The 26,264-nt window shown below is 36.7% G+C and overlaps 1 protein-coding gene across 2 annotated transcripts in view; it reads right to left on the bottom strand.

The window, feature by feature from the left end:
* EYS (eyes shut homolog) overlaps window positions 1–26,264 on the bottom strand; it is a 1,018,924-nt gene that overhangs the window by 831,724 nt on the left and 160,936 nt on the right. For both annotated transcript variants that reach the window (XM_030007184.2, XM_030007189.2), the window contains exons 4-5: window positions 5,353–5,546; window positions 2,467–2,594 (exon numbers count right to left, since the gene is read on the bottom strand). In XM_030007184.2, the coding sequence (XP_029863044.1) occupies window positions 2,467–2,594; window positions 5,353–5,546 (322 nt within the window). The remainder of the gene's footprint in view (window positions 1–2,466; window positions 2,595–5,352; window positions 5,547–26,264) is intronic.

The following is a 26,264-nucleotide window of genomic DNA, read 5'->3' as shown; positions in this document are numbered from 1 at the left end:
GTCTCCTTGTGAAAATCCTATGTGAGTCATGCTCCCTCAAAATGCTTTCTCTCACCTATATGCCTCCTTCCAAGTATACAGGCGTAAATATACACAAAACTTTCAATTATTAAATATTTGGGATTAAGTGGTAAAAACCTGATTTTATTTTCACAAAAAATGAGGAAATAATTTTCAATTTATTAACAATAAACACTAACAAATATTGCAATCACTAACTGGAGCCTTCAGGGACTGAATGGCAAAACTAAGGCTGAATACTGGAGGTTTTCGATATGCAATTGGACAGGGTGCGAGATAATGTCACCTAAACTCCCTTTCCCATGAAAGGTTGGACCAGATGATCTTTTGAGGTCTCTTCCAACCTGGGCTGTTCTATGATTCTATTGAAACCAACTTCCAATGCTGCCATATTTATCAAACGTTAAAAGTCTGCAGGTTTAGTATCTGGTTTGAGACAGCAGTCCAGGCTTTCTCTGTACCTCTGTACAGAGAAAATTGGGAACCTCCAGAAGATGCTTCACCTCACCTGTCCTGGATATTTCCCTTTGGAAGAGATGAGTCACTTTCTGGAGTTCTCCTCCTCCTTCACCAAGAAGGTGCATCTGGTGTGCAGCTTGGATGTTAGGGAAAACTATGTGGACTGAACACTATCCAAAGTTTTTGCTTAAAGAGTATGTACAGGGCCAAGCACTCGACGTTGTACCAAGTTGAAGGATGCACTCTTCATTACTCTATCTAGAGTGTTCTCTCTAGGATGTTATTTCCCCTTTTTTAGAATGTTCTCAGTGTTAAAAATAATAAGATTATAACCTATACCATTTCTCAAAGTAGCTCTCCACAAATGTGTCTTGCCTGTCTTGTCAAATGTGTATTTTACAGGTAGCAAAACTGAATACATGAATAATACACAAATATTAAAAGTAAAATCTAAGCACCAGTGATATTAATAGGATCTTAACACTTGATATTAGTAGTAAACAGGATTGTACCATCTGAGCCCAAAACTAAAACCTCTAGTACCTAGCCTTACCACACACAACTTAAGTGATTCTCTTGATAATCAATATAAATGGGTTAATTGCCCATTTTTACTTTCTGTTATACTTATCTAATGACTTCCACTCTTATTCTCACATAGTGTATCAGTGGAAAGACTGTTAAATCACCATGCCTTTCCATAGCTATTTTTATTAACCAATTTCCATGGTACAATGAGGTTCATGGTACAGACTATTTCTACCAGTGCTTTGTGAAATTATAAACTATTCAATCTACATTGTACACAGGGCCAGGATATTTTTTTTTTTTAATTTTTTTTAAAAGAAAGGTAATCTACATCTTATATTAATTGTTCATGCTATGCATTTTTTTAAATGTAAACTTCAGGCATCATTTCATACTAACTCATGTACCAACATACTGTGTAAAAGACTGGCTATATAATAGTAAATTATTAGTAGCTTATATCTTGGTTTAAACTATTGGAAAATAAATGATAACACTGTTGTTCTGTGCTATACATATCTATATGGGAAGATCTAACTCTGTGTATGTGTTTGTAAGTGTGTGTATGTATGTATATATGTGTTTAGGTATAAGTATAAATAAAATGGTCTTTTTTTCTTCTTTAGGAAAATTCTAAACATAGTTCTACTTATATTTTAATTTCCAGACTCTCAACTGAATCTTTTCTGATGGACTGTAAGTTTATGTTCCATACTTCTGTTATGTATTTGCAATTTCTAAGTTCATTCATAATGTGTTTTCAGGCTTTTGTGTACCACAGCTTTCGATTTTCTGCTTTTATGAATATCCTAAAATTTGAAAGTTGTTTACTGCACTTCAGTAATGCTTAGCAGAACTTACTTCAGGCAGCCAGATAAAAACCAAGCAAATGGGAAGCGGACAAATTGTGCTCCTTAGTGGTGTAAGAAACTATCTAAAAAGCTATTTAAATGGAATGAAATTATATACTGGGTCACTTCTGTTATTTTCAAATGGATAATTTTTTAGCATGGTCTGTCTGAATAAAGCACTTTTTAACATGCTGCTTTAAGAATAAATCTAAGACCTACTAATGCATGTCTGTGAATTAGAAATTAAATGAGTTGTCTTATCCGTTCAGAAACAACATAAACATCATACACCCTGAATGGGACTGGTACCTGTAGTATAATTATCTCACTTGTCATCAATGTGTCAGAATTTATATAGTTTATCTTACAAAATTAATGATGAAACAATTTATAACTCCTTAAATGTTTTAAATCTTTTTGTAGTACTTCAGGAGTTTTCAAGAAGACTAACTCAGTAGAGCACCAAAAATAAATTAAAAATTGTTAAAAGAAAAGTTTGTAGTTTTCTGTTTTCTCTGTGACTGATGATGTCTTTTCTTTCTTCAATCAGTGGGATATCATCAAGTGATCCAACAAAGTACTGAAATAAATTAATTTCTAATCTTACCGGCAGTTATAGTTCTGCTGTTGAGCTACACAAGTTGCATTATTTAAGCAAGGCAATAATTCACAGGGATTCAGTATTCTCTCACAGAACTTGCCAGTGAATATTGGCAGACAGATACATGCCACATCCTATAGAAGAGAAGGAAATTAGAAATAATTATTTGTTGTACCCAAGGCAATACAGAAATTAGTGTTTACTTCCATTACTATAGAGACCCTAAATAGGACAGGGTTTCATCACATTAAACAGTCTACAAAGACAGAACAAAAAGCAGTCCTAGCCCCAAATAGGTTACAAACATAATTTAGGACAAGTGGAATAGGCCTTCCAGCACAGATTATACCAGAGTCGGGTTTGCTGGCTGGAAACACACCAGCTCTAAATTTGGCTGGCTTTGTGATTTCATAACTGAATTGAGAAGGAGCTTTATAATTCATTTAAGGTTTTTCCTTGTTTCTGAATTTGTTCCAATGTAATGTTTGCATCTATCAAACAGTAACGGTGCACAAGGTACATCAGATAGCAAACAGTATTCACTAACTAGAGTAGGAAAGAAAATGGTGTGTATCCCTTTTCCCCTTCAATATGAAGCACAGAGACTATGCTTCTCTGTGATGGTGAAAGACATCTGTCAGTTACTGCAGTCTATAACTTACACAGTAGGAACTGTAAGTTATTTTACAAACCAGAATATTTCTTAGAGCTGACACTCTCACCCCTATTTTTCTATATAAAGTAATGTTCTTTATAGGCCTTTTGATGTCAGAAAGTGAAGGAAAAATATAGAGAGGTTTGTTCCCCCAGTGAAATTGGAAGTGTTCAGGTGTTTCTTTAGAATCGGTCTTAAAGGCATGATCAGGGAACTTTTTTTAACATCTATGGAGAGATTTCTATATGTGTGAAACAAACTACTGCATCTGTCTATAGAAATGATTGTACAAAATAGTATGTGCTAGTATATCTACTAGACAAAATATTTAGACAGATTGCATAATTTAGAAATCTATCAATGTGTTCATCAATTTAGATGTCTTTTTTTTTCTCTCTCTGTGAGTGAGTATGTATCACTGCTATGTGATAACTGAGCTTTTGAAATCTTCTTTCACTATTTTGGTTCTGTGTAATCACTGCTATTTGCAATAGTCATGCTACTGAAAGAACATCGACAATGCAGTTTGAAATAAGACCAGATATGACTCTATTATCAAACCTTTGTGAGTCTGCATGAGTTTATTCTATTTTACAAAAAGAAAAAAGAAAGGAAAAAAAAAAAAGGAATTAAAAACAGATACCACAGCAAATTCAAGAATAGGAAACAACCACTAGTTAATAAAGATGACTTATGTATCATGTTTTACATCAGATTTTATTGGAGAGAGAAAAAAAATGAAACAACATTAATAGTTCCTTAAGTGACCACCAAGCAACTGAACTGAAAATGTGGAATTTGCGCTTTTTAAGTGTAGAAATATTAGAAACACTACACATTCAGACAATGCTGTGTTTCCTCAAGAAGCATGCAAAGCTAATTTAAAAATTTACATTAGAATTAAAAGTTTTGGTACTTTCATGGAAGAGATCCTCCTGGAAGCTATGTCAAGGCACATGGATAACTGGGAGGTGATTAGAAACAGCCAACATGGTTTCACAAAGGGCAAATCATGCCTGACTAATCTGGTGCCTTTCTACGATGGAGTGACTGCATTGATGGATAAGGGAAGAGCAACAGATGCCATCTGCCTTGAATTCTGTAGGGCTTTGAGATTGTCCCATGCAACATCCTTGTTGCAAACTTGGAGGGATACGGGTTTGATGGATGGACTATACAACGGGTAAGGAATTGGCTGGATGGCCATTTCCAAAGAGTTGCGATCAACAGCTCAGTGTCCAAACAAGTGGTAACCCTCATGGGCTCATACTGGGACCAGTACTGTTCAGTATCTTTATTAATGACATAGACAGTGGGATTGAGTGCATCCTCAGCAAGTTTGTGGATGACACCAAGCTGAGTGGTGCAGTTGATTCTCTGGAGGGAAGGGATGCCATCCAGAGGGACCTTGACAGGTTTGAGCAGTGGGCCCATGTGAACCTCATGAGTTTGACAAGGCCAAATGTGAGGTCCTGCACCTGGCTTAGGGCAATCACCAGTACCAGTACAGACTGGATGATGAATGCATTAAGAACAGCCCTGTGGAGAAGGACTTGGTGATATTGGTGGATGAAAAATTAGATATGAGCTAGCAATGTGCGCTTGCAACCCAGAAAGCCAATTGTATCCTGGGCTGCATAAAAAGAAGCATGGCCAGCAGGTCAAAGGAGGTGATTCTGCCCCTCTACTCTGCTCTCATGAGACCCCACCTGAAGTACTGTGTTCAGCTCTGGAGATCCCAGCACAAGACATGGGCCTGTTGGAGCGAGTCCAGAGGAGGGCCACGAAAATGGCTATAGAGAAAGGCTGAGAGAGTTGGGGTTGTTCAGCCTGGAGAAGAGAAGACTCTGGAAAAATATTATTAAGGCCTTTCAACACTTAAAGGGGGCTTATAAGAAAGCTGGAGAGAGGCTTTTTACCAGGCCCTGTAGTGATAGGGCAAGGAATAATGGTTTTAAAATAGAAGAGGGTAGATTTAGATTAAAGGAAGACATTCTTTACTATAAGTGTGGTGAGACACTGGAACAGATTTGCCAGAGAAGTTGTGGATGCCCCATCCCTGGCAGTGTTCAAGGCCAGGCTGGATGGGGCTTTGAGCAACCTGGTCTAGTGGAAGATGTTCCTGCCCATGGCAGGGGGGTTGGAACTAGATGGTCTTTCAAATCCCTTCCAACCCAAACCGTTCTGTGATTCTGTGATTCTATGTTCAAATAGGGTTCTCTGAAGTTTATACTTACATTTGGCAAATTGATACATGTACCTCTGTTCTGACATGGCCTTGAAGAACATTCATTGATATCAATTTCACAATTGTGACCAAGAAAACCAGCAGGACAATCACAAACATATCCAGACTGACTATATTGACATATGCCACCATTCAGGCATGGCTGAGATGCACAAGGATCACCAGGTTCCTCACAAAATGGACCTAAAAGAAATAAACATAAAAAATTACGGAGTGGTTGAGTGAATGATGCTTCTTGATGTGCCGCCTATAAATATTACCTTGTCACTGTGTTGTGTTTCCCTATTATTTACCATTAATTCTATTTTTTTTTTTTTTTTTAATTTGAGGAGGGATTGAGAGGCTTTTATTTATTGTGTTTTTCTTAAATTGGCTACTCTGTGAAGCTCCCGTTACTGACTGGGACATCTGTAAACTATCACCATTTAAAAAGCAAAGAACTTAAAATATTCCTGCATATTTTGTTTGTTTTGGTGAATAAACATGGTAGAAATATCTGGGAGTGACTAAACTCATCTGTAACAAAAGGAGGAAGAGAACTGGAACCACAGTCCCAGAAGACACTGAATGGTCACTGCTCATCTCTCTTGAGCGGTTATTATTAAGGGAAGCTGAATCCAGTGGAATTTCAGACTAAGGAGGTTGTTCCATTCCTATTTATAGATCCAGCCAGTAGTGAAGCTGAATGTACTCTCAGTCGGTGCACACACAGTCACTCACACACACAATACAGACACAGTGCCCACACGGATCAACGTGAAGAGCAGTATCTTCCCCCACACATAAACGCTAACGGCACTCAAGTGAGCAGGAACAGCAATGACGGCTCAAACTTTTTCCTCCTCTCTGGGTAGTCAGTATTGAAGTTCACCAACGAACATACACACTCGCTCATTTTCTAAGTGCACAAATAAAGCCACATTAATGGATTCCTCAGATATCAGCATAGGTTTTAAGTCTGTTTGATGTCCATAACCGGATCCTGAACCTTTTGCCAACTTGCTGGCTCAGACCTTGAGTCAGTCCAGATCTGGATATCATTCTAGTTGCTGGCTAGTCCAGCTTAAAAGCCCACCCCTGCCCATGAGGAAGGGTGGTAACACAGAAGTAGGAAAGAAAAGAGACTGCAGTGATCAGATGCAGGCTCAGCCAGAGAAGCGCAATGAGCATCAGCCCATTTACACTCAGCCAGCCCTTTTATCACCTTTTCTCTGCATTTTCCCATATTTGTACTTCTCCTGTCCACCTTGAACCCTACCCTTCTCCACCTTTTTCTTCCCCCAGATAAACAACCCTTACCTAAGTGTTTGGCCCCATTGGCTCCCGTTTTGTCACCTCCATACACAAATTCAGTATTTCTGATATGGTTACCTAGATAATCTTGACTTTATGTGGGATTACTGATATGGTTACCCAGGCTCTGTTGGCCTTGCAAGAAAATAATCCACAAAATGTCCCCAATTCTACCCCTTTAATTATCTGTGAAGTTTTCCTGTCTCAAAAAATTCTCCCTTAACCGTCTGTGAAATCCAGTCATCGCTCATGGTGTTATCTGTAACTTTTGTCAGCCACTCACTCAGTTATTTGTTAAGCTCAGCAACTTCTCATGTTATGTCCAGTAGTTTGCCATGTTCTCTTCAGTTATTGTAACCCCAGGCAGGGGTTTAGAAATCTGCCTGCATGCCTCAACAGTTACGAACTGCCTAAGTATTTTGGACAATTTACTCTTTTTAATTGTGCAACATCAAAGATACAGCAGAATTATAGCAGCTAAGAATTTACTTCCATTTACTTCTGGAAATTTATGTAGCAAGTATGCTTTTTACATATCTTGTACTTCGGTACTCTGATTTAAACCACCTTCCTAACACATACTTAGAGATTACATCAGACACATTTTTCAATAATTTGCTGTAGCAACAACTCTAACTTCATAATAAATCTATTCTGAAGTTGTAGTATGTATTGATTCCACATTTTGTTAGTCACTTGAATCAACTGAATTAAAAATAGACATTCATAAAAAAATAAATTATACTTTACAAAAGATGTAGACTTTTGAAATGGTAAACAGAATACTTTTAACTCAGAAGTATAAACTGCAAAGTAAACATAGCTAATTCATTCTAAACCAGTTAATAGATAAGTTTGTAAGCCTCTAATAATTTCCTTACCAACAGACTAGCTATATAGCACAACTGTAAGTATGTGGAACAACATTTACCAGGAGATCCAAATTTCACATTCTGTCTCTATTATATACCAGAACAGCTGATGCAACAAACACTATACAAGAAAATCCCATTAGCAGAAAAAGGGTCAAAACACAGTTTCTTTTTTGTCTCTCAGTTCATTGGAAATAGTTGTTCCCATAAGGCAAAATGAATTGGATCTATCTTTTAGGACATATTTTTCACTTCTCTTCAGCATCAGAGGACATTCAAAGCATCTTTGGTGAATTTGTTGCTATCCCTCATCACCATAGTAACCAAATTACAGTAAAAATATATTGCAACTTGCAGATGTTAGGGCTTGCTAATAGGAAAAGCTAAGAAGGCCATTCCTCATAAAATGGCCGTTGACTGGTATTAGTGCATATATAAGAGAACATCTGCAACATGAACTGGGGTGGATTGGTCAATTGTTTCTTATTATTCAATTTAGTATTTAGCTGTCCTGTTATACTTCAGTACAATATTGCACCCTGGCAGTACTCATAGATGAGGTTATATATTGGTGTTTATCTTATTTTTTTTTTCCTTTTATTTGGCACATTTGACAAGAATGGGTGCTCCTGTCCTGCCCGCATTACTGAACAGGAGAAGGCAAATCAGCAAAACAGTGACCCCAACTACTCTACCCAAAGGAAAGCCAGGAAGTGTAGTTCCACAAGCCAAATGGATTAATGAGTTGTCCCTGAATCCATTCAATCCTTCCCATTTTTTCTGCCACCATTACCAGGAATTTCTTAGCCTTTTGTTAAACAATGGCATGTTTAACATGCGTTAATGTTAAATGGATGGATTATTAGAACAGGGAAAGACTAATTGAACACAGAACAACGAATGCCAGTTGGGGAAACCAGATGAAAGAGGTGCATTTTTGGTAAAGTTATGCTGATATTTAGCAAAATTAGGAAAGGCCATTGTTCTACTAGAAAAAGAGATAGTGCAACTTTCTTCTTAAGGAAGACTAAAAGTAGCTAGAAGAGGAATAGAGAAAAGTCTGAGAGGAGATAGTACAGTGTGAGAGACATATCAAGGAAAAAATGCATGGTTCAAGGATGGCCAAAAAGGTATTTAACTTCTTTTCTCCTTGGCATCTCCTTGAAAAAGGCAAAAAAAATGTATTCTTCTTGTTGTTAATTTGGAAAAAAACAGCGCATTTAGTGTGAATTGGGAGCCATTACCTAGCCAGGTTGAAGAGGATCAATTTAAATGAAGATACTGAGGCAGCAACTGCACTTATGGTCTGAAACACAAGTCATGTCTTTCATAGGTCTATCTAGAGTGAATTCAGTAAAAAACTCTACTAAGTACCTAATGTCTTTTAGGAAGAATTCAGTCTTGAGCAGGAGTATTTCCTTAATCATTGATGCTACTTATGTCTTTGACATTCCTCTACTTTATAATTTCTTGTATTCAGCATCTTATGTGAAAAGCAAGAGCAGTGCTCTTTCACCTGAACATCCATGTCTGGTGAGTTTGACAAACGAAGTCAATAAAAGGAATTCTGGAGAATTGGTGTTTTGAGCTTTTTATTCTATCATTCCCAAACCTGATGTCACACTCAATCTATTTTCTAAAGAAGATTGAAAGGTGACTTGATTACATCCCCTTGGATGGGGAAAATATCAAGCATGAAAGGGATTGTTAATTCAGTGGAGAAAAGTGTAACAAAAACAAATGACTGAAGAGAGAAGCCAAACCAAATAAAGTTAGAAACACCTCGCATTTTTACCAGTGAGGTCTCTGTACCAGACTACCATGAAAGAACTGGATTCTACCATTGCTGATGTCTTCACATCAATGCTTTTTGAAAGATACTACTTTAACCATATAAAAGAGAGAAGACTTAATATATAGGTAAGCAATATAACAACCTTTGGTCAGAACAGATGAACAACTGGTCCTCTCAACTTGCAAATCTATTTATCTACTTTGACTCAAAAGGTATACCAAACCTCTTAGTTGTGTAAAATTAGAAATTCATTCAAATTCGCACTTTAAAATGTAAATATTTTTGTCATCATCCATGCCTCTTGTTCAGGTATGTTTAGATAAATACATAACTTCATAGCCATGCTAACATTTACTGAACTCTTGAATGCTGTTGTTAGAAGCAAGGTAAAGAGGGAACAGGATAAAAATAGATCTGTATAATCTGAAGTCAAATGCAAACCCCTGAAGGAGGACAGTATTTAAGCAATGAACAATACAGCTGGGAACAACACATTGGTCCAAATTGCGTATGCACATTGAAAATGTTTGTAAACATTCTGGAGATCTGAGACTTAAATTAAAAAAAGTGCAAGGCAAATTCTTTTAACTGCGTAGATTTGATATACATAACCTTGTATTTCACTTTGATATCAATAACAAGATAGTATAGGCACAGTATTTGACATAGGTGCTGTGTTTTTCTGTTGCCAACAATTTCAACAGAAGTAATTCTTCCCTCAGTCAGACCCCAAAAAGAGACATTTGCTGCAAATACTGAAGTTCCTTTTAGTGTTCAGCAGTGAATGATTAGCCACTCAAAGCTATGATGTATTGTTCAAATTCTCAGGAAAATAAATACAGAAACCATGTTCTAATGGGAGATGGCTGATTCAGGAAACTTCAGTATGAAAAAAACTGGTTATCAGCTTGATTGAATACCCTAATTAAAAAGGAAAATTCAAGAAATTAAAGACATCATCAGTAGGATCAGCTCACCATTGTCTTTCAATACAGTGAATTCTTGTTTGGTTTACTTCAATAAAATAAAAATTGTGGAATATTAAAAAGCAGGAAAGAGTGGGTAAAGACTCCTACAGACCAACATGAAAGCTAATGAATTTTAGTTTAAGGAACTTAACCTTGTTTCCAGCATTTTCTATTGCTTTTACATGTAAAGAGAATAAAACCCTTCACCAAAACCAAATGACAACCCCCCCCAGCCCTTCCTTGTTTGATTTAATGGTATCCCTGCTAGTCTTCATTAGTTTCACTACCATGTTACAATGATAATCCATTAAAAGTCAAAGGACATTCCTGACACCATTGATAAGCATCGGTCAGTTCATTAAGATACCACATAGTGCCATTTACATAAATATCTGGGGCTACTGATTAAAAGAAATAGTTTTTATTTTTAATAGAAGTCTTTCTGGGCTTCATATTTATACAAGCATTTCTCTTCCTAAGGAGTAAAATATGTGAAAGATCATACTAGCATACTACACTTTAATATGATTTCAGTACTTTTGTTTTGTTATTCCTCTAATGAAAAACCATTATTTTCTAGAGCAGTTATGCATAAGGCACAGTAGACTATTTCCGGAAACAGCATATGTTACACACATATACATTCACTTATTTGTACTTTAGTTAGAATGAAGCAATAATATTTCAGGGTTAGCATAAAAAAAGAACTATTTAGTGGGAGAGAGATTTATTTTCAGTTTAAATGAAACAAGTGGTTGCTAGGAGCTACAGTCAAGGACCAAGATACACAGTAGGCAGTAAACAGAATAAAGCCTGGGAATGAAGACAATTATGATATAATTCAGTTGTTAAGACATTGTTAATATTTTAATAAGTTCAGTTTCACAACTGAAATTATAGAAACCTGCACGTCATGCCCTTCTTATGTCATGTTATTATTAATGTTTAGCACTCTCGTTCACTTTAAAACTAATTCCAAAACAAGGCTCTTTTAATCTGAGGACCATCAGGTTTCAGTTGATTAAGTGAAAGTATTTCCGCAATTAAACTAATCCCTACCTGCACAGCTCAGTTAACAATTTATTATAATTAGTCCAATCCAGTTCACTCCTTGTTTTTACTTTCCCGAGTTTCATCAGCTGCCCTTCCTCTTAAATGTAAAACTGAAAAGTATTTTTAAAAGTTCACTTTGTAGAAAGAATATTTTTTTTTTCTGTTTAAAAGCATCACTGAATCACAAGCTTTTGTCTTGTGACAAAGACCCTGGAATATACCAATATATCTGTTGGTGCACTAAAAGTGTTAATCTTTGAAATACGAATACAGTATTTGCATCTTCATATCAATTTCTAATCAAAACCAATGAATGACACCTTTTTTTGTGCCTATGAAGTTTCAATAAAGTTTGAATCAAAATGAAATCTACTTAAGGCACTGTAAATCTAGGTCTCAGAAGATAGTGAGTGCAAATCTCCATGAAAGATTATAAGGGCTACAATCTTAATTTTAGACCAAATAGGCAGTATCAAAGCTCACTGATGTGCTTTATACAAAAGCTCCAATCAGCAGACTTGAAAATAGACATTTTGGAAGTAAATGAATGAGAAGAACATTAGCTTCCATCAGAGGAAAGCCTATTAGAGAGTAAATTACAGTACTGCTGGAAAAACTCATCAAGAATCCTTGTAAACTTTTAGTTTTACTTCTTATCTTGACTAACCACAGTGTTCAGAAATTCTAAAATAGCCGAAGCAAATAGAGCTGGGCTGATTCTGAGCCAATGTCACCCTGGCCACTGCTAAGGCAGCGTGCATGGGCTGTCACTTCCCTGGGGCGAGAGCAGGGCAGCACCCTAGTTAGAACAGATCAATATACTATTCCTAGCCTAAAATCACTTCCTAGTGACTCCATTTGTTGCAGAAAGGGGCGTTCAAATCGCTGCTAGGGGAGGCAGAAAGAATAGCTGTGATGTTCAAACTGACAGCTATGACTTTTATCAAGAAGACCAATGCTGCCCACTCACAGAAAGTCTAGGTTTAAAAGTGCCTTTCTCCTTGCAGCCAGCTGCTGGTGTTTACCACACACCAGGTACAGAAGAAAATCTAAGTGTGTCCATTAACAGTGAATTCACTAATACTCCATGGTTTTTACTACAGCAAAATTATATGATCCCTTATCCATCTTTTGGGAAGGTGTTTTTAAAAATGCAATGATTAATTGCTCCTTTTGTAAGGCAACAGTTTCTCCAGATAATATTAATTCAGTTCCTCAGCTGCCCTCAAGTGACAAGACCTTTCCTATGCTCAAACGCAAGGTATGTTCCTGATGGCTCACATACCTCTGTGGAGAGGCTCGATACTTCTGAATTCTGAAGTATTCCACCTCCCAGAGATGAGGAGGTCTCTCCTGGCAGTCATGGACTAGCATTTTGCCTGACATTATTCAGTATGGTTTCTAAAGGTATGAATGGGAGATACACTTTGTATTAAAACCCTGAATGATAATAGATCAAGTCAATATACTGAGTGGGACTGAAATTTTCTTCATTAAAATAGTCTGTTTGATTTCAAACTGCAAAAGTACAAATTATGAAAATAAACCTGCACAAAAATATTAAGTATACCAGACACCAACAAAGTGACAAATGCTTTGTGAACCAAAACAGAAGGAAATCTATCGGATGGCAAAACTAGGCTTTATTCGCTCACTTTTAGTGGTGAACCAAATACTTTCTCATTGTTCCCAAGATATAAAACATCATAATCATTGGTGAGAGATTTGAAAGTGCTGGTTTATATACATCACTAGTGAGACTAAAATGAAATACTTCATATCATTCTGAGTAAATGACAGAGACAATTCAAGGAAATTTAATACCAGACTGTGTCTCCCAAGTGAAGGTAGGCAGAATGTGCAAGGGCACGCCATAGCGGGCTGGGCAAAACCCAGGGATGCAGCTGGAGTGGAGGAGGAAGAAGAGAGAATCCAAGTGGTTCAAGTTCTCCCTGGGTTTGCAGTGTAGAGACAATGGTTGATTGATCTAGTATGGATGGGAATCAAGGTAGAACCCTTGAGCAGAAAAAAGTTATTTAGCGATATTTGAGAAGTTTCTTGTGGAAACAGATAGAACCATTTCAGTTGTAAAAACTTGTTGTGACTAAAGCAGCAAGAAAAAATTGAACAGAAAAAAATTTCACAGAAGAGAGAAAGGGGTAAAAATGACCAAAAGGGCATCTATCTTTAGCTGTTAATATTACTAATACAGGGATGTGTATTTCCTGACTGTCAAGAGCTGTTGCAGAAAATAAAAGCATGTATTAAAAAAAGGATAGTGCAAAATCCTTAAAGAAGAAAATAAACTTCTATTTAGAACAAATGGGATCCAGCCTTTTCTGCTTTATTGCCTGTGTGTTTATGGCCAGCTAGAATTGAAAAGCAACATCCCTCCTGAAGAGCTTAATAATATGGGAAAGGGAATACGCCTCAAGGAACACTGTAAGTCTATTAAATTCTCAATGGGCAAGGTGTTGCTTAAGATTTCTATGGATGTCTATAAAAATCCCATCGGAAACTGAAAGTTCCTGAACCTTTCTGTTCTTTGTGAAGCAGGCAAACCATATTCCCTTCTCTTCTGTTGAGTGGAGTAATGAGTGGTAGCCTCAATGCTTCCTAGCGGCAATGATTAGCTGCCTGTTGGAATCCTACTGGTTTTTTTTGGTGGTGGAGACCTTCAGGCTTCTGCTTCTCCTTAGGGTCTGACTTGTTCTGTTGTTCTCTCAACTTGCCTCTTTTCCAAAGGTCAAACCTTTAGAAGCTCTTTAGCTTAGATATCTATTTCATATCAAAGTAAACACTAAAATGAGGTTGTTCCACATCCCATAGGTATGTTTGGAACTTAGGCCTTCTCTCTTGGATCTTTGAACAGCAATTTTTAGCTGAAACTTTGAATAAATGTTTTTCTGAGACTAGAGACAGTTTGATCATTATGCATAATGAAGGTAAAAGGTTCTTAACTCTTTGTTCTCGAGAGAAGAATTAAAGCTTGTAATAGTTTCCTGATATTTCACTCACCTAAGGGAGGAAGGGAGGGAGGAAGGGTGGGTAGAGATTTCCTAGTGGGGCAGCTGTACTCTCTAGTATTCTCCAGCGTAAGCAGGATAGGCACCTGCACGAACTAAACAGAATACTTCATCAGATGTCAAAGCAGTCTAATCTGTAGTTCAGGGTATTTTAAAGGCTTTTGGTTTCTAAAATATATCAAAATTATTAACTGTGAAACTAAATAGATTCTCAATTTCTTTCACAACCGATACACTAAAAACTTGGTAAGAGAATGGTCCAGATCTTAATATATTTTAATTTTCTGTTATATATTTATCAAAGAAGATTATTTGTCTTCATGTAGGTATATTTAGACACTATTACAAGTAAAAAAATGTATCTTTTCCATATTTCTTCTGCTCATATTTGCCCACTTGCCAGCCAATGCAGGATTACAGGGAAGTTAACCACTATATTAACTGAAAGATCTTGAAGTACATCAGCACAATAAATAGAATAGCAGATAAAAAAATGAGCAAAGCTTGTACATATTTTGATATAATCATTGTAACAATAAGAATAAGATTCTATTTATTTTAACATTTTGTTACTAAAAAGACTACATCAATAGTTAGAACTTTTATCTCCAAACAGTACACAAAGTGAGAAATGTGATATAATGAAAGAGAAAGATGAAACTACAATTTAGTGGGAAAGCCAATGTACATAAAACAATAGAATCCCAAAATGGAGAAATATACATTTTAAAGGCTTGTGTAAACATAGCAAGTAGGAAAAAGAGGGGAAAATATTGTGATATTAAACAGATGAGTTTAAAAACAAGAAAAATCGATGATGGAGACTTTATTGCAGGGGAAGGTAAAAAAAAAAAAAAAAAGCAAGCACAATATAAGCTTGCCTCCGAATAATTGCAGCTCTACCTACTCCATTCAAACAGCCAGTCTGCTTGCATCACAGGTAAAATAAGCAGAAGATGTATTATAAAGCAGGAACCCTAGAAATAGATCTCTTCTAGTTTAATATGAGAATCTAACCATTTGAACATGATTTGTGTTCTGTTATGAGGTCAGATAAATGTTGTAAAGGTATGGTTCAAATCTTTGATGTCTGTAGCAGAAAAATTCAGTAGCAACATTTGAAATTTATATAAAAGATGTACAAAGACCACACCTTCAACAGCATGCAGAATCACACTGGTATATGTTTTCAAGACTATTAAATGACTGAGTAGTGCTTTTCCCATAACTTAAAGTGTGACTTTGGCTCCTACAGTCATGTTTAATTATTTTTTATTAAATTCACTATCAACTATCTTGAAAAACAGTAACTTCATGGATTAAATAAATGTAATAAAAGACTGTGGCAAATTTGGCTAGACCTTCTTCTTAGTAAGACATAGAAAAGAAAATGTGTTTGTATTTGCCATCATCATCATCACCTCTGTATTCATTGAGTATCTGAGGTCAGTAGAATAAATGACAGACAGAGCTTGTCTGCTTTGAGTTGGGACAACATAGATATTTCCTACATTTTTATTTACCTATGTACTACTGCTTGAGATTCACAAAATCACATGACAGTTTAATTTTACCAGATCAGTACAACCCTGATAACTAACATGTATGGCACAACTGAACAAATAGTTTTCTCAGATCTTGAACACTCCATCTTACTCACAAAGATTACCTTAAACCTTAGATATTATGATAATGGAAACTATTTAAAAATTAAAGCAGTTTGAGATTCCTGGTAATATATTGGTGAAGTTGCATCTTTAGTAGACTCTTTAGGAACATTAAAAATACTCTACATTATTAAGCAAAAGAAGTTTTGTAGGGACAAAGCAGCTTTTGTAAACCAAAACTATTTTTTTATTTGTTTGCTTTTTCCTCAACTGTTTCTGTCAAATTAATAAACGCATTTTTGTTTCCACCAGTCTTGATTTACTTGTAGATTTTGTTCCTGTGACTAACAACTAATAACTGTAATAACCCTGTGACTACAATGTGGAAAATAAATATTTTTTAAATTAAATTAAACAAATAAATTAATTTTCTTGTAGATTTTTTATTTTTCTTTAAAATGGAGACTGACAAAGGACTAGAAAGAGCAAAACCCCTTCTGAAGGCATTGAATGCACAGAAATTTTGACAAGATGCATAAGATTATGTATCTATGGGCCAGAATTACTCTGAACTGCTCAAAACACTGTAGGACATTCTATTTTATAAATGTTCACAACACAAATAACAATTTTAGCCACATTATGTACAATCTGGTTATTTATGATTGTTAGCACTTACCTTTCTAGCATCGTAAAACTAGATGAGATTTTAAAGGATGCATAAAGAGCCTGAGTGACATTTTTGAAAACATCTGAATAACTTGACATACAAAATAAATGTGCTATGATGTGACATATCTCACTTAGAATGTGAGATATCTCGCTTAGATGTCTCTTCTGGTATAGCTAGACTATTTCACATCTTAAAATATCCTGTATGAAGTAGTGTTGGTAACTCCATATTGAATTTTAGATTTCATTTTTGAGGTGACTTAGATACTTTGATATCCTATGAAGTCCCTTTTCCAAAAATGATCTAGGCACCTTTAGAATGGAAATTCTATTGCTGGCCCTATAAAATATGCTGCTAAATGACAACTTTAGAAGGTGGAATACATAAGTCAATCATATATTTTTGAAAAATGATTGTTAAATCTGTGTTAGCAGGCTTACTTTAGTCTACATAATAATTTATTCTGACTGCCTTCTTAACACACTTTTCTTTGGTAAAGTGATATAGGTTAGATTTGCTGGGTTATTTTTAATTCACTTATGGAAACATGCAAAATGACACACCTCCAAGTTTTTGGCAGTCATAATTGTATTTGCTAACTTATCTCAGTATGACCTCACATTATCTGGTGTAAAAGTAAAAAAAAAACCTATAAAACCTGATGAACTGGTATTGATACAATGCGTCAGTAGATACAATAAGTAGATTCAACAAATTCCTCAGCTTTCTTTCCTACAGAGTAGAAGTTGTGAGATCAATAGTAGATTTTAGATATTTGGACATAAAAATCTTTAGGCTAATACCTATTGAGAGCCAAATAAAGAAACTGACCTGCAACTGGAAGTTCCCTAAAAGACTTTTAAAAATTGGCTCTAACATGCCTCTACTATGTACCCCAATATTCAGCAATCATGACTACAACATAACAAATGTAAACCTTTAAGAACTGTAAAACTATTTAGGGGTTTTTAGTTGGTTATTATTATTATTATTATTACTATTATCCATTCTTTCAGCAGTAATATTTTCAAGAATTCTTCTGAAACTAGGATAAATTAAAGATGCAATAGTTTAAATACTGATAGTGAGCAGTTCAGTTAGTTATATAAATCCAGGAAGAAGAGCCTTAAATAAAGCAGTAGCTGGAAAGTTGGCATTTTGGTATTTCTCTGCTAATATGCAGACTTTCTAGAAGTACACGACAGGTGATTAACTTTGTCCTCTCTCTTCAAAGTTACCACAGCCAGCTGACTGATGACAAAAGATATGTATGAGCTGAAAAATCAAATGGATTCGTAAGAATACTCGAGCAGTGTCCTCCATAACAAATGATATCATGTGTAGCTTGGCCTTCTCTCTTGTTTACAGTCAAAACTGTATTGTGTGAGAAAACAAAAAACGTGGGTAAGCAGGTACCAAGCCACTTACATCTTTGTCTGTGTCAACTCCAAATCAACAAAATACACCTGCAGTCAAATGCAGCTCACAGCCCTAGCATATTATACACAGCTGTAAATATTGAACTTGACAAAAATGTTGACATATTTTCACTACTGTCAAATTTTCAGATGGAGTCCTCAGTGATACACAGTTGTTCAAAATTTAATTCCCCCAAACAGCTTGAACTTTTAGAACTCACTAATTCTTATGAATCCCTTAACAAAATTATTTTCAAAATGAGTTTAACAGATGATAATGACTGAAGCCAGTGATTCATTTGTCTCTATAGTTTTGGAGCTAATTGTTAATTATTGTTAAAGATTATATATCTTCTTTTTCTAATCTGTAGTAGTGCAGAAGCAGGTTTACAATTAATCAAGAAGAAAGAATCTGACATGGAGAATACCCTTATCAAAAGATAGTTGATTGTTCAAGTCTTTGACAAAGGAGACTGTTCAAGATATATAGATTTATTTTTTTTTCCACGGTCCTCAGAAATCACAAGTCTAAATGGCAAAGTCCTTCCATTACAGTGAAAGAGGATTTTGGTTGAGATTAATTCCTACTAATTACTTAACAATGTTCAGAAACATGACTGTAGATTTGAGGCAACTGCTGAAGACCTGGGAAACAGATCTTCAGGAGACACATCCACTTGAAATTCAATAAGCAAGGTAAGGGTTGAGGAAGAGACGTGAATGATAGGAATGCATTCTGGGAAGGTGTGCCCTTAAGCAACTGTGGAGACCAGGGATGTGTGCTACATCAGGGAAGCCTGAGGCAGCAGTGGGGAATGAGTATATTGAGGAGGAGGAGGAGAGAGCGGGTGGTATAGAAAGCGAGAGCAAAAAGAGCCCTTGAATCTCAGGAATAGAAGAGCCCATCACAGTAACACAGAAGCAGCAGGATGGGCTGAGCAGTTACCAATAGCCCTGTTTTGATACCTCCCGTATCCTAGGAGGCAGAGGAAGAAAAAAAAGTTGTGAATAGGTGTTTCAAAAAGCAGTTTGTAACCTTTATGTTGGTGAAAAAAAGATGGTTTTAACTTGAGTATTTCTATATTGCTGATTTTTTATCCTAGCTACTATATTTTAAAAATATTGATTGTTACCAAATATCCCAAGAGGGCTCAGATGAGTTAATGCCTAAAATGAAGGCTGTTCATATAGATAAAATGTGTGATATGTTGTCAAGTGACCACATCACATCATGTCATAATCCAAATTTATCTTCACTTCTTCTAGATTATGTATTAATTTATTTTAATGAATTAATCTTGAGGATAAAAAAATATAATCCCTAGGAAAGCCTGTAGAAGAAAACCAGAAAAACAAAATAAATATTAATTAAAATTAGATAACTAAGTTTTGTACATCTGTACATTCTATTAGAATTGTGGTGAGAAGGAAAAGGTCTGCTTGTTGTAGCAGCTGATAACATTATTAGACTCATAAGAAACAACAGAGTATTATACCCTTTGCAAGAAAATCAGCTTTTGAACATCCAAAGTTTCTTAGAAATGTAACTTTCAGTCTCCAAAGACCTCTGGGTATATTTCCATTTCCTGAGGACAAATTTGACATGCATCAGCATTATTTAATAGGACAAACTGGGAGTATTTGAATCACTGGATATCGGGCAAAGTACTGCAACACCTGGTAATTCTGGAAGCCCTGTAGATGTAGAATGTACTCAGTGCCGGACTACATGCCAGGGCACTAATATTGAGAGAAGAGTAGGGTCTGGGGGTCTCTCATGAAAAGGATAGTCAACCTCAAAAGCTGATAGTACCACCATGGGTTTATGGCTCTAACATAGTGAGCTAATATAAAGAAATACAGGCCTGGTATGGTACAAGAGCCTTGAAAATTGTAGACACAACATGCAGCATAGGGCAGTACAGGTATGGAATAATAAGAGGTGAGGCACAGGCATGGCACTGGAGACCCCACAGCTGTAAACAGCTCACCAGTGAACAGTTAAGGAAATGCAGACCTGAAGCTGGACAAAACTGGTCTTAAGGGTAACAAAAGGAACAAAGAAATAGTATCTAACACACATAACCCCCACCATATATAGTAAATTCAGATGTCAAGTGGAACTGCAACCCAATGAAAAAAAAAGAAAGGTATATAAGCATGTTAGCAAACATATAAACATGATCCTAAGCAGATCCTAGAGCAAGGAAGATGAAACCATCAGCACAAACATTACATTCCTCCTTGTGAAGGACTCCAGATCCTCACAATAACACTCACCATAACACCCCTGCTGCCAACAGCAGTAAAAGGAGCAGGGAAAGGGTGAGCATGGCATCTGGAAAAGGGTTAGAAACTAAGAAGTGTATATCATAGAATGGTCTGCATTGAAAAGAACCTTAAAGACCATCTAGTTCCAACCCCCCTGCCATGGGCAGGGACACCTTCCACCAGACCAGGTTGCTCAAAGCCCCATCCGACCTGGCCTTGAACACTGCCAGGGATGGGGCAGCCACAACTTCTCTGGGCAACCTGTGCCAGTGCCTCACCACCCTCACGGTGAACTTCTTCTTTACATCTCTTCTAATCTACCCTCTTTCAGTTTAAAGCCATTACCCCTTGTCCGATCACTATCTGCCCTTGTAAAAAGTCCCTCTCCAGCTTTCTTGTAGGCTCCCTTTAGGTACTGGCAGGCTGCTATAAGGTCTCCCTGGAGCCTTCTCTTCTTTAGAACTTTATCTGTATTATCATTGAAATATTTTCTGCACAGATGACTCTTAAGATTTCAATAATACTGTAATTTTTTGGCTTTATATATGCAGTGTTTTTTCCAGAATCCTGTGTTTAAATATCAATACATACTGACACATATAATGGCAGCAAGATAACAAAACCAAATGAAATGAAAGCCAGGGAAAGTGAAAAAAAAAGTCATTAATTTAGTATTGAAAACTCTTGCTGGGTTAACAAGAAGACCCCTTCAGTAGTAAGGGAGAACTCTACAGCATCAGAAGACTGTATTTTTCTCTCACCATTTGGGAGGTCTTTTCTCTGTAATATATAAAATGCACATTCATATGATCTAACTCGGGCCATCTAAAAACTAGGTGTTCAGTCTAACCCCTGTTAGAACCAACAGTTTAAACTGGTGTCCTAGTTTCAGCTGGAATAGAGTTAACTGTCTTCCTAGTAGCTGGTACGGTGCTGTGTTTTGAGTTCAGTATGAGAAGGATGTTGATAACACACTGATGTTTTCAGTTGTTGCTAAGTAGTGTTTAGACTAATGTCAAGGATTTTTCAGCTTCTCATGCCCAGCCAGCGAGAAAGCTGGAGGGGCACAAGAAGTTGGCACAGGACACAGCCAGGGCACCTGACCCAAACTGGCCAACAGGGTATTCCATACCATGGGACGTCCCGTCTAGTATAGGAACTGGGAAGTGGGGGCGGGGAATCGCCGCTCGGGGACTAGCGGGGTGCCGGTCGGTGGGTGGTGAGCAATTACACTGCGCATCATTTGTACATTCCAATCCTTTCATTATTGCTGTTGTCATTTTATTAGTGTTATCATTATCATTATTCGTTTCTTCTTTTCTGTTCTATTAAACTGTTCTTATCTCAACCCGTGGATTTGCTTCTTTTCCCGATTTTCTCCCCCATCCCACTGGGTGGGGGGGGGGAGTGAGTGAGCGGCTGGGTGGTGCTTAGTTGCTGGCTGGGGTTAAACCACGACAACTGGACACCTCTAGAAGAGGGTTCATTCCATCCAAAAAAGGTATCTAGGACAGCTGCAATGAATTGCTCCTGGGATACCTGTTTTTCTTCTAACTAAACAGGGCAAACGAAACAATATTTCAGGTTAGATACCAAAGTCTAGACAGCTGATGTTGAATAACATGCAGCCAGCCAATGAAGAATATCTGAAACTTTGCCAAATGAATGGATTAAAGCTAATCAGAGAATATAGTTTTACCACAGATTTATCTTCAGAAGTATTCACTTTGCAGCAAGCTGCAAAGGCTAATTGATAAAAATAATCTTTTTTAGTCTGTTGGTTTTACTGCCAAGGTGGTAAAACATGTTTTGAGATGACTGATTACTGTTTGGAAAAAAGCCAATGAAATGATGTCCTGCACCTTGGAAGAAAAGCAACTTCAAATATAATGTATTCCTACTTATACCTTTAGGGATTTTATTCACATGTATATTAACTAACAAATTAAAATGGACAGTGGTTAACATAATCTTTTCATTTTTCCTATACAGTATTTTTATTTTCATCTGTAATCTCCATTCATTTTGAAAATGCCCTAAATTTAAAAGATCCAAGTTTGCTTTTATCAGTATTACATTTGAACAGTTCAGCAAATAAGAAGTTTTAGGACTTAAATTAATTTTAAAAGGATTTAAATCTATCAGCAAAATGAACAAAGGAATTCTCAAAGCTTTCTGAAAGCTTTGAAAACCTTTTGAAATAGTGACTTTTTGTCATAAATCACAGGTTGTCATTATCTTCCTGTAAGATAAATTCGGCTTTTGTCTCTTTAATAGTCTGTATATCATGGATATGCAGAGAGGATTTCCCTTTAAAAGAAGACAGACATTATTTTAGTGAAATGTTTGCAGCAATATTGATTCTACACACTGGTTTGTATCCCTCCTGGAGCTAGTGATGTTGTTTGTAAAATTCTGCTTCGTTGCTAATTCCCTAAAATAAATAAATGACTCTTAGTAAATTTGAAATGTGTATAGTCATCATCTATTCAAAGCAAAAAAATAACTGCACACATTTTTCATGTTTTCTAGTGTTTGAATTTCATTCACTAATTAAGTAGATTAGGTATTGTGTTCTGTTGACACATGGTATGATGTCAATAAACAGTCAGCTACTTTCAAGACACATTGTGTCAAGCCATTGATTTCCAGACCCTGAAATAAATAATATGATAATATTACAGTCTGTAAGTCCTATGGTCCTTCCTATTTTAATTATGAACAATACAATTACCACTGTACTCGCACAATTTTGAATTGATTACCTGCCACAGACATTTTCTTTGTTATTTTTAGAAAGCTTTACTCTTACCTTCTTGCTTGTGGATGTTAGAGCTACTTGATTGCTTTCTACTGATTGAAGTCAAGCAATGGAAGACTGGAACTAAGATAACAGTGAGTGAAGGGTACACTATGGTACCAGAGTACAGCCTTGTACCTGAGCTCAAACATTAGTCATCTAGTGACCAAATTGCTTGGATGTTGCCTCTGGGTAGGTATGGACCTGCAGGCATTCCAAAGTATGGAGAAGGAGAAATCTGAAGTTGAGCTACTCCTTAGAGTGGGAAGACAAGTCAAGTGAGGGCTGCTTTCTGGAAAGTATTGAAATATCAAATAGCAGATCTTTGATAGGATGACAAAGTTTGAATTGCTTTGAGAACGGTGTGGTGGCACCACAGGGCCAGCAGCACAGGAACCCTAAGCTTTCACCTGCTTTGAGGACCATACTCCCCTTTAATGCACAGGCTGTGTTTTCTCAATAAAGCCTCCAAACTGTGAAAAGCTGTAATTTATTTGTACACAACTGTAAAAGCCCCAGTATGTGTATTCACTGTCTGTTATTATTAAAAGTACCTAAGTCTGCAAGTGTTCGGTGTGTCTACTCTTAGAATTCTATTAGGAAAAAGTATAGATTCCTACTTACATATTTACTGAGCAAGAGAGAATAGGGATAAGATGTGAGCGAATATGGCTTTGTTGTCTACAGGTTAGGGAACTTATATACCAACTATGAAATACATAATATGTTCAAGATTCTTATCCCTTTCACAGATAAGGATGAGGGTCCTGTCCTAGTGTCCAGAGTCCAGAGTCAGACTTATCTCTCTCTCTCTCTCTGGACTAATAAATTCCATGAAAAATGAAAAAATTTCAAAATGTCACTGTAAAAACACTCTCACTTTATATAAAATATAGGTTGCTCTTAGTGACATAGACTTGGCTTGTGTTTTACTTCTGGGGTTATTACTAATTTGAAACTAAAAGTGGTTCTAAATATTGTTATTCACACTTAGTTTATTTCACCACTGTTATCATAGGGTGTAAGGGCAGGGACATTAGGAAGTCTGTAGTCCAACCTCCTGCTCAAAGCAAGACAAACTATGAGGCCAGACCAAGTTAGTCAGGTCTTTATTTAGTCTAGTCTTCTAAACCACCAAAGACAGAGCCTGTATAATCTCTCTGAGCAACCTGTTCCAGTCCTTGACTGCCCACACAGCGAAAAAGATTTTCCTAGTATCCAGTTTGACCCTCTCTTGTTTCAACTTATGCCTGTTGCCTCTCATTCTCCCACCATGCACTACTGTGGCAAGCCTGACTCCATCTTCTCAATAACCTACTGTCATGGTTTAATCCCAGCTGGCAGCTAAGCACCACCCAGCCGCTTGCTCACTCCTCCTCCAGCAGGGTGGGGGGAAGAGAATTGGAAGGGTAAAAGTGAGAAGATTTGTGGATTAAGAACATTGAAATGTAATAATAATAATAATAATAATAATAATAATAATAATAATAGTAGTAGTAGTAATAAAAAGGAAAATAACAAAGACAGAGAAATAAAACCCAAGAAATACAAGTGATGCAAATGAAAACAGTTGCTCACCACCAACCGACCGATGCCCAGCCAGTCCCTGTGCAGTGGCCCCTCTGCCAACCTTCCCCCTAGTTTATTGCATGAGCAGGACGTCCTCTGGGGTGGGATGTCCCTGGGGTCGGTCGGGGTCAGCTGTCCCGGCTGTGTCCCCTCCCGACTCCTTGTGCCCCCCCAGCCTCCTCGCTGGTGGGGTGGGGGGAGAAGCAGAACAGCCCTGGGCTCTGGGCAAGCACTGCTCAGCAGTGACTGAAACGCTGATGGGTTATCAGCACTGTTTCCAGCACAAATCCAAACCACAGCCCCATACCAGCTACTGGGAAGAAAATTAACTCCACTCCAGCTCAAACCAGCACACCTACCTTGTAGGTATAGATGGATGCTATGAGGTCCTGCCATAGGATCAGATCTTAAGTCAGGACCCTAAGATGTTAAATTTCAGACACAAAACTGCAAGAAATCCTGAGGGTTTTAAAGGTGACATTTGTAAATTATAATGGTAAATTGTATCAAAAGACATAGCAGTGAATAATAAATTAATTTGTTGTTTCTAGGAAAATCAATCTTATTTTATATTACTTTAGTTAATATCTTGTACTGAAACCAATATTTTGAGATCTAAACATGTCAGTCTTCTTATACTTTTTCTGAAGAATAAAGAAAACTGTGCAATGAATTCTAGCATCCTTTCTCCACCAGTGGTAATTAATTACTAGCCCAGGGAGAAAGATTAGTGTACTGAATAGTGGTGTTATCAATCCTATGACTTTGTGTCTGGAAATATTCCCAGAGCAAAAACTTCTGGTGCTATGTCATTATGCAAGAAAGTTAACTTTAATTCTTAAAATAAGTTTGTATTTCTGGTGGAGGGAGTTCCAAATGAAAATTTAAGTACTTGTTAGGTCATTTTTTTACTACATATAAAATGACAATATAAGTTAGTATATGTTAAACTCTTTTTAAAGGTGTGTGAGTGAGCAGCATAAAGGAATGCTGTCTGTTTTAACTTTTCCTGTCTACTGCACTATGGATTAGAAGAAAGCTGCTGGAGGGAAGGGGTGAAATCACTCCTGAGTACAACTGAAGCTGCAGGAATCTAGGCAGAGCTGTGAGCAACAGGGTGAGCAACGTGAGCACAAAGCAAAGAAAACAGATAGGGAGCTAAAGCACCATGGTGAAGGGCAGAGAGACATTTTTCCTATGGTCCTAGGAAGTAAAGTGTAGAAATTGTTTCAGCCCAGAGAACTGGATTGACAAAAGAAGTGGGGAACTGATAGCAAAATTGGAGGAAAAGACATAACAAAGACCTTTTTATTTTAATTTGTCTTTGTCATGATGTCTCTCTTGAAAAGTTCATTGTTCTCATTATGCTCTTATAAAACATAGCTTTAGCAGTTCAAAGCCCTTCCATATTAAAGAGAACGTGCAGGCAGGTCCAATTCAAAGCTCTGGCTGAGTCTACTAGCAAAATGTACTAATTACCCTATTCTTGACTTGAAGGGTCAGAAAAACCTTTAAACAAAGCAAAATTAAATATTTGAGAATATAGAAGACAAAAC

The sequence above is a fragment of the Aquila chrysaetos genome, chromosome 2 (assembly GCF_900496995.4).
Source record: "Aquila chrysaetos chrysaetos chromosome 2, bAquChr1.4, whole genome shotgun sequence".
NCBI classification, from domain to species: Eukaryota; Metazoa; Chordata; class Aves; order Accipitriformes; family Accipitridae; genus Aquila; species Aquila chrysaetos.
Note: the sequence above shows the minus strand (reverse complement) of the source record. Positions and strands in the feature narration are given on the sequence as shown.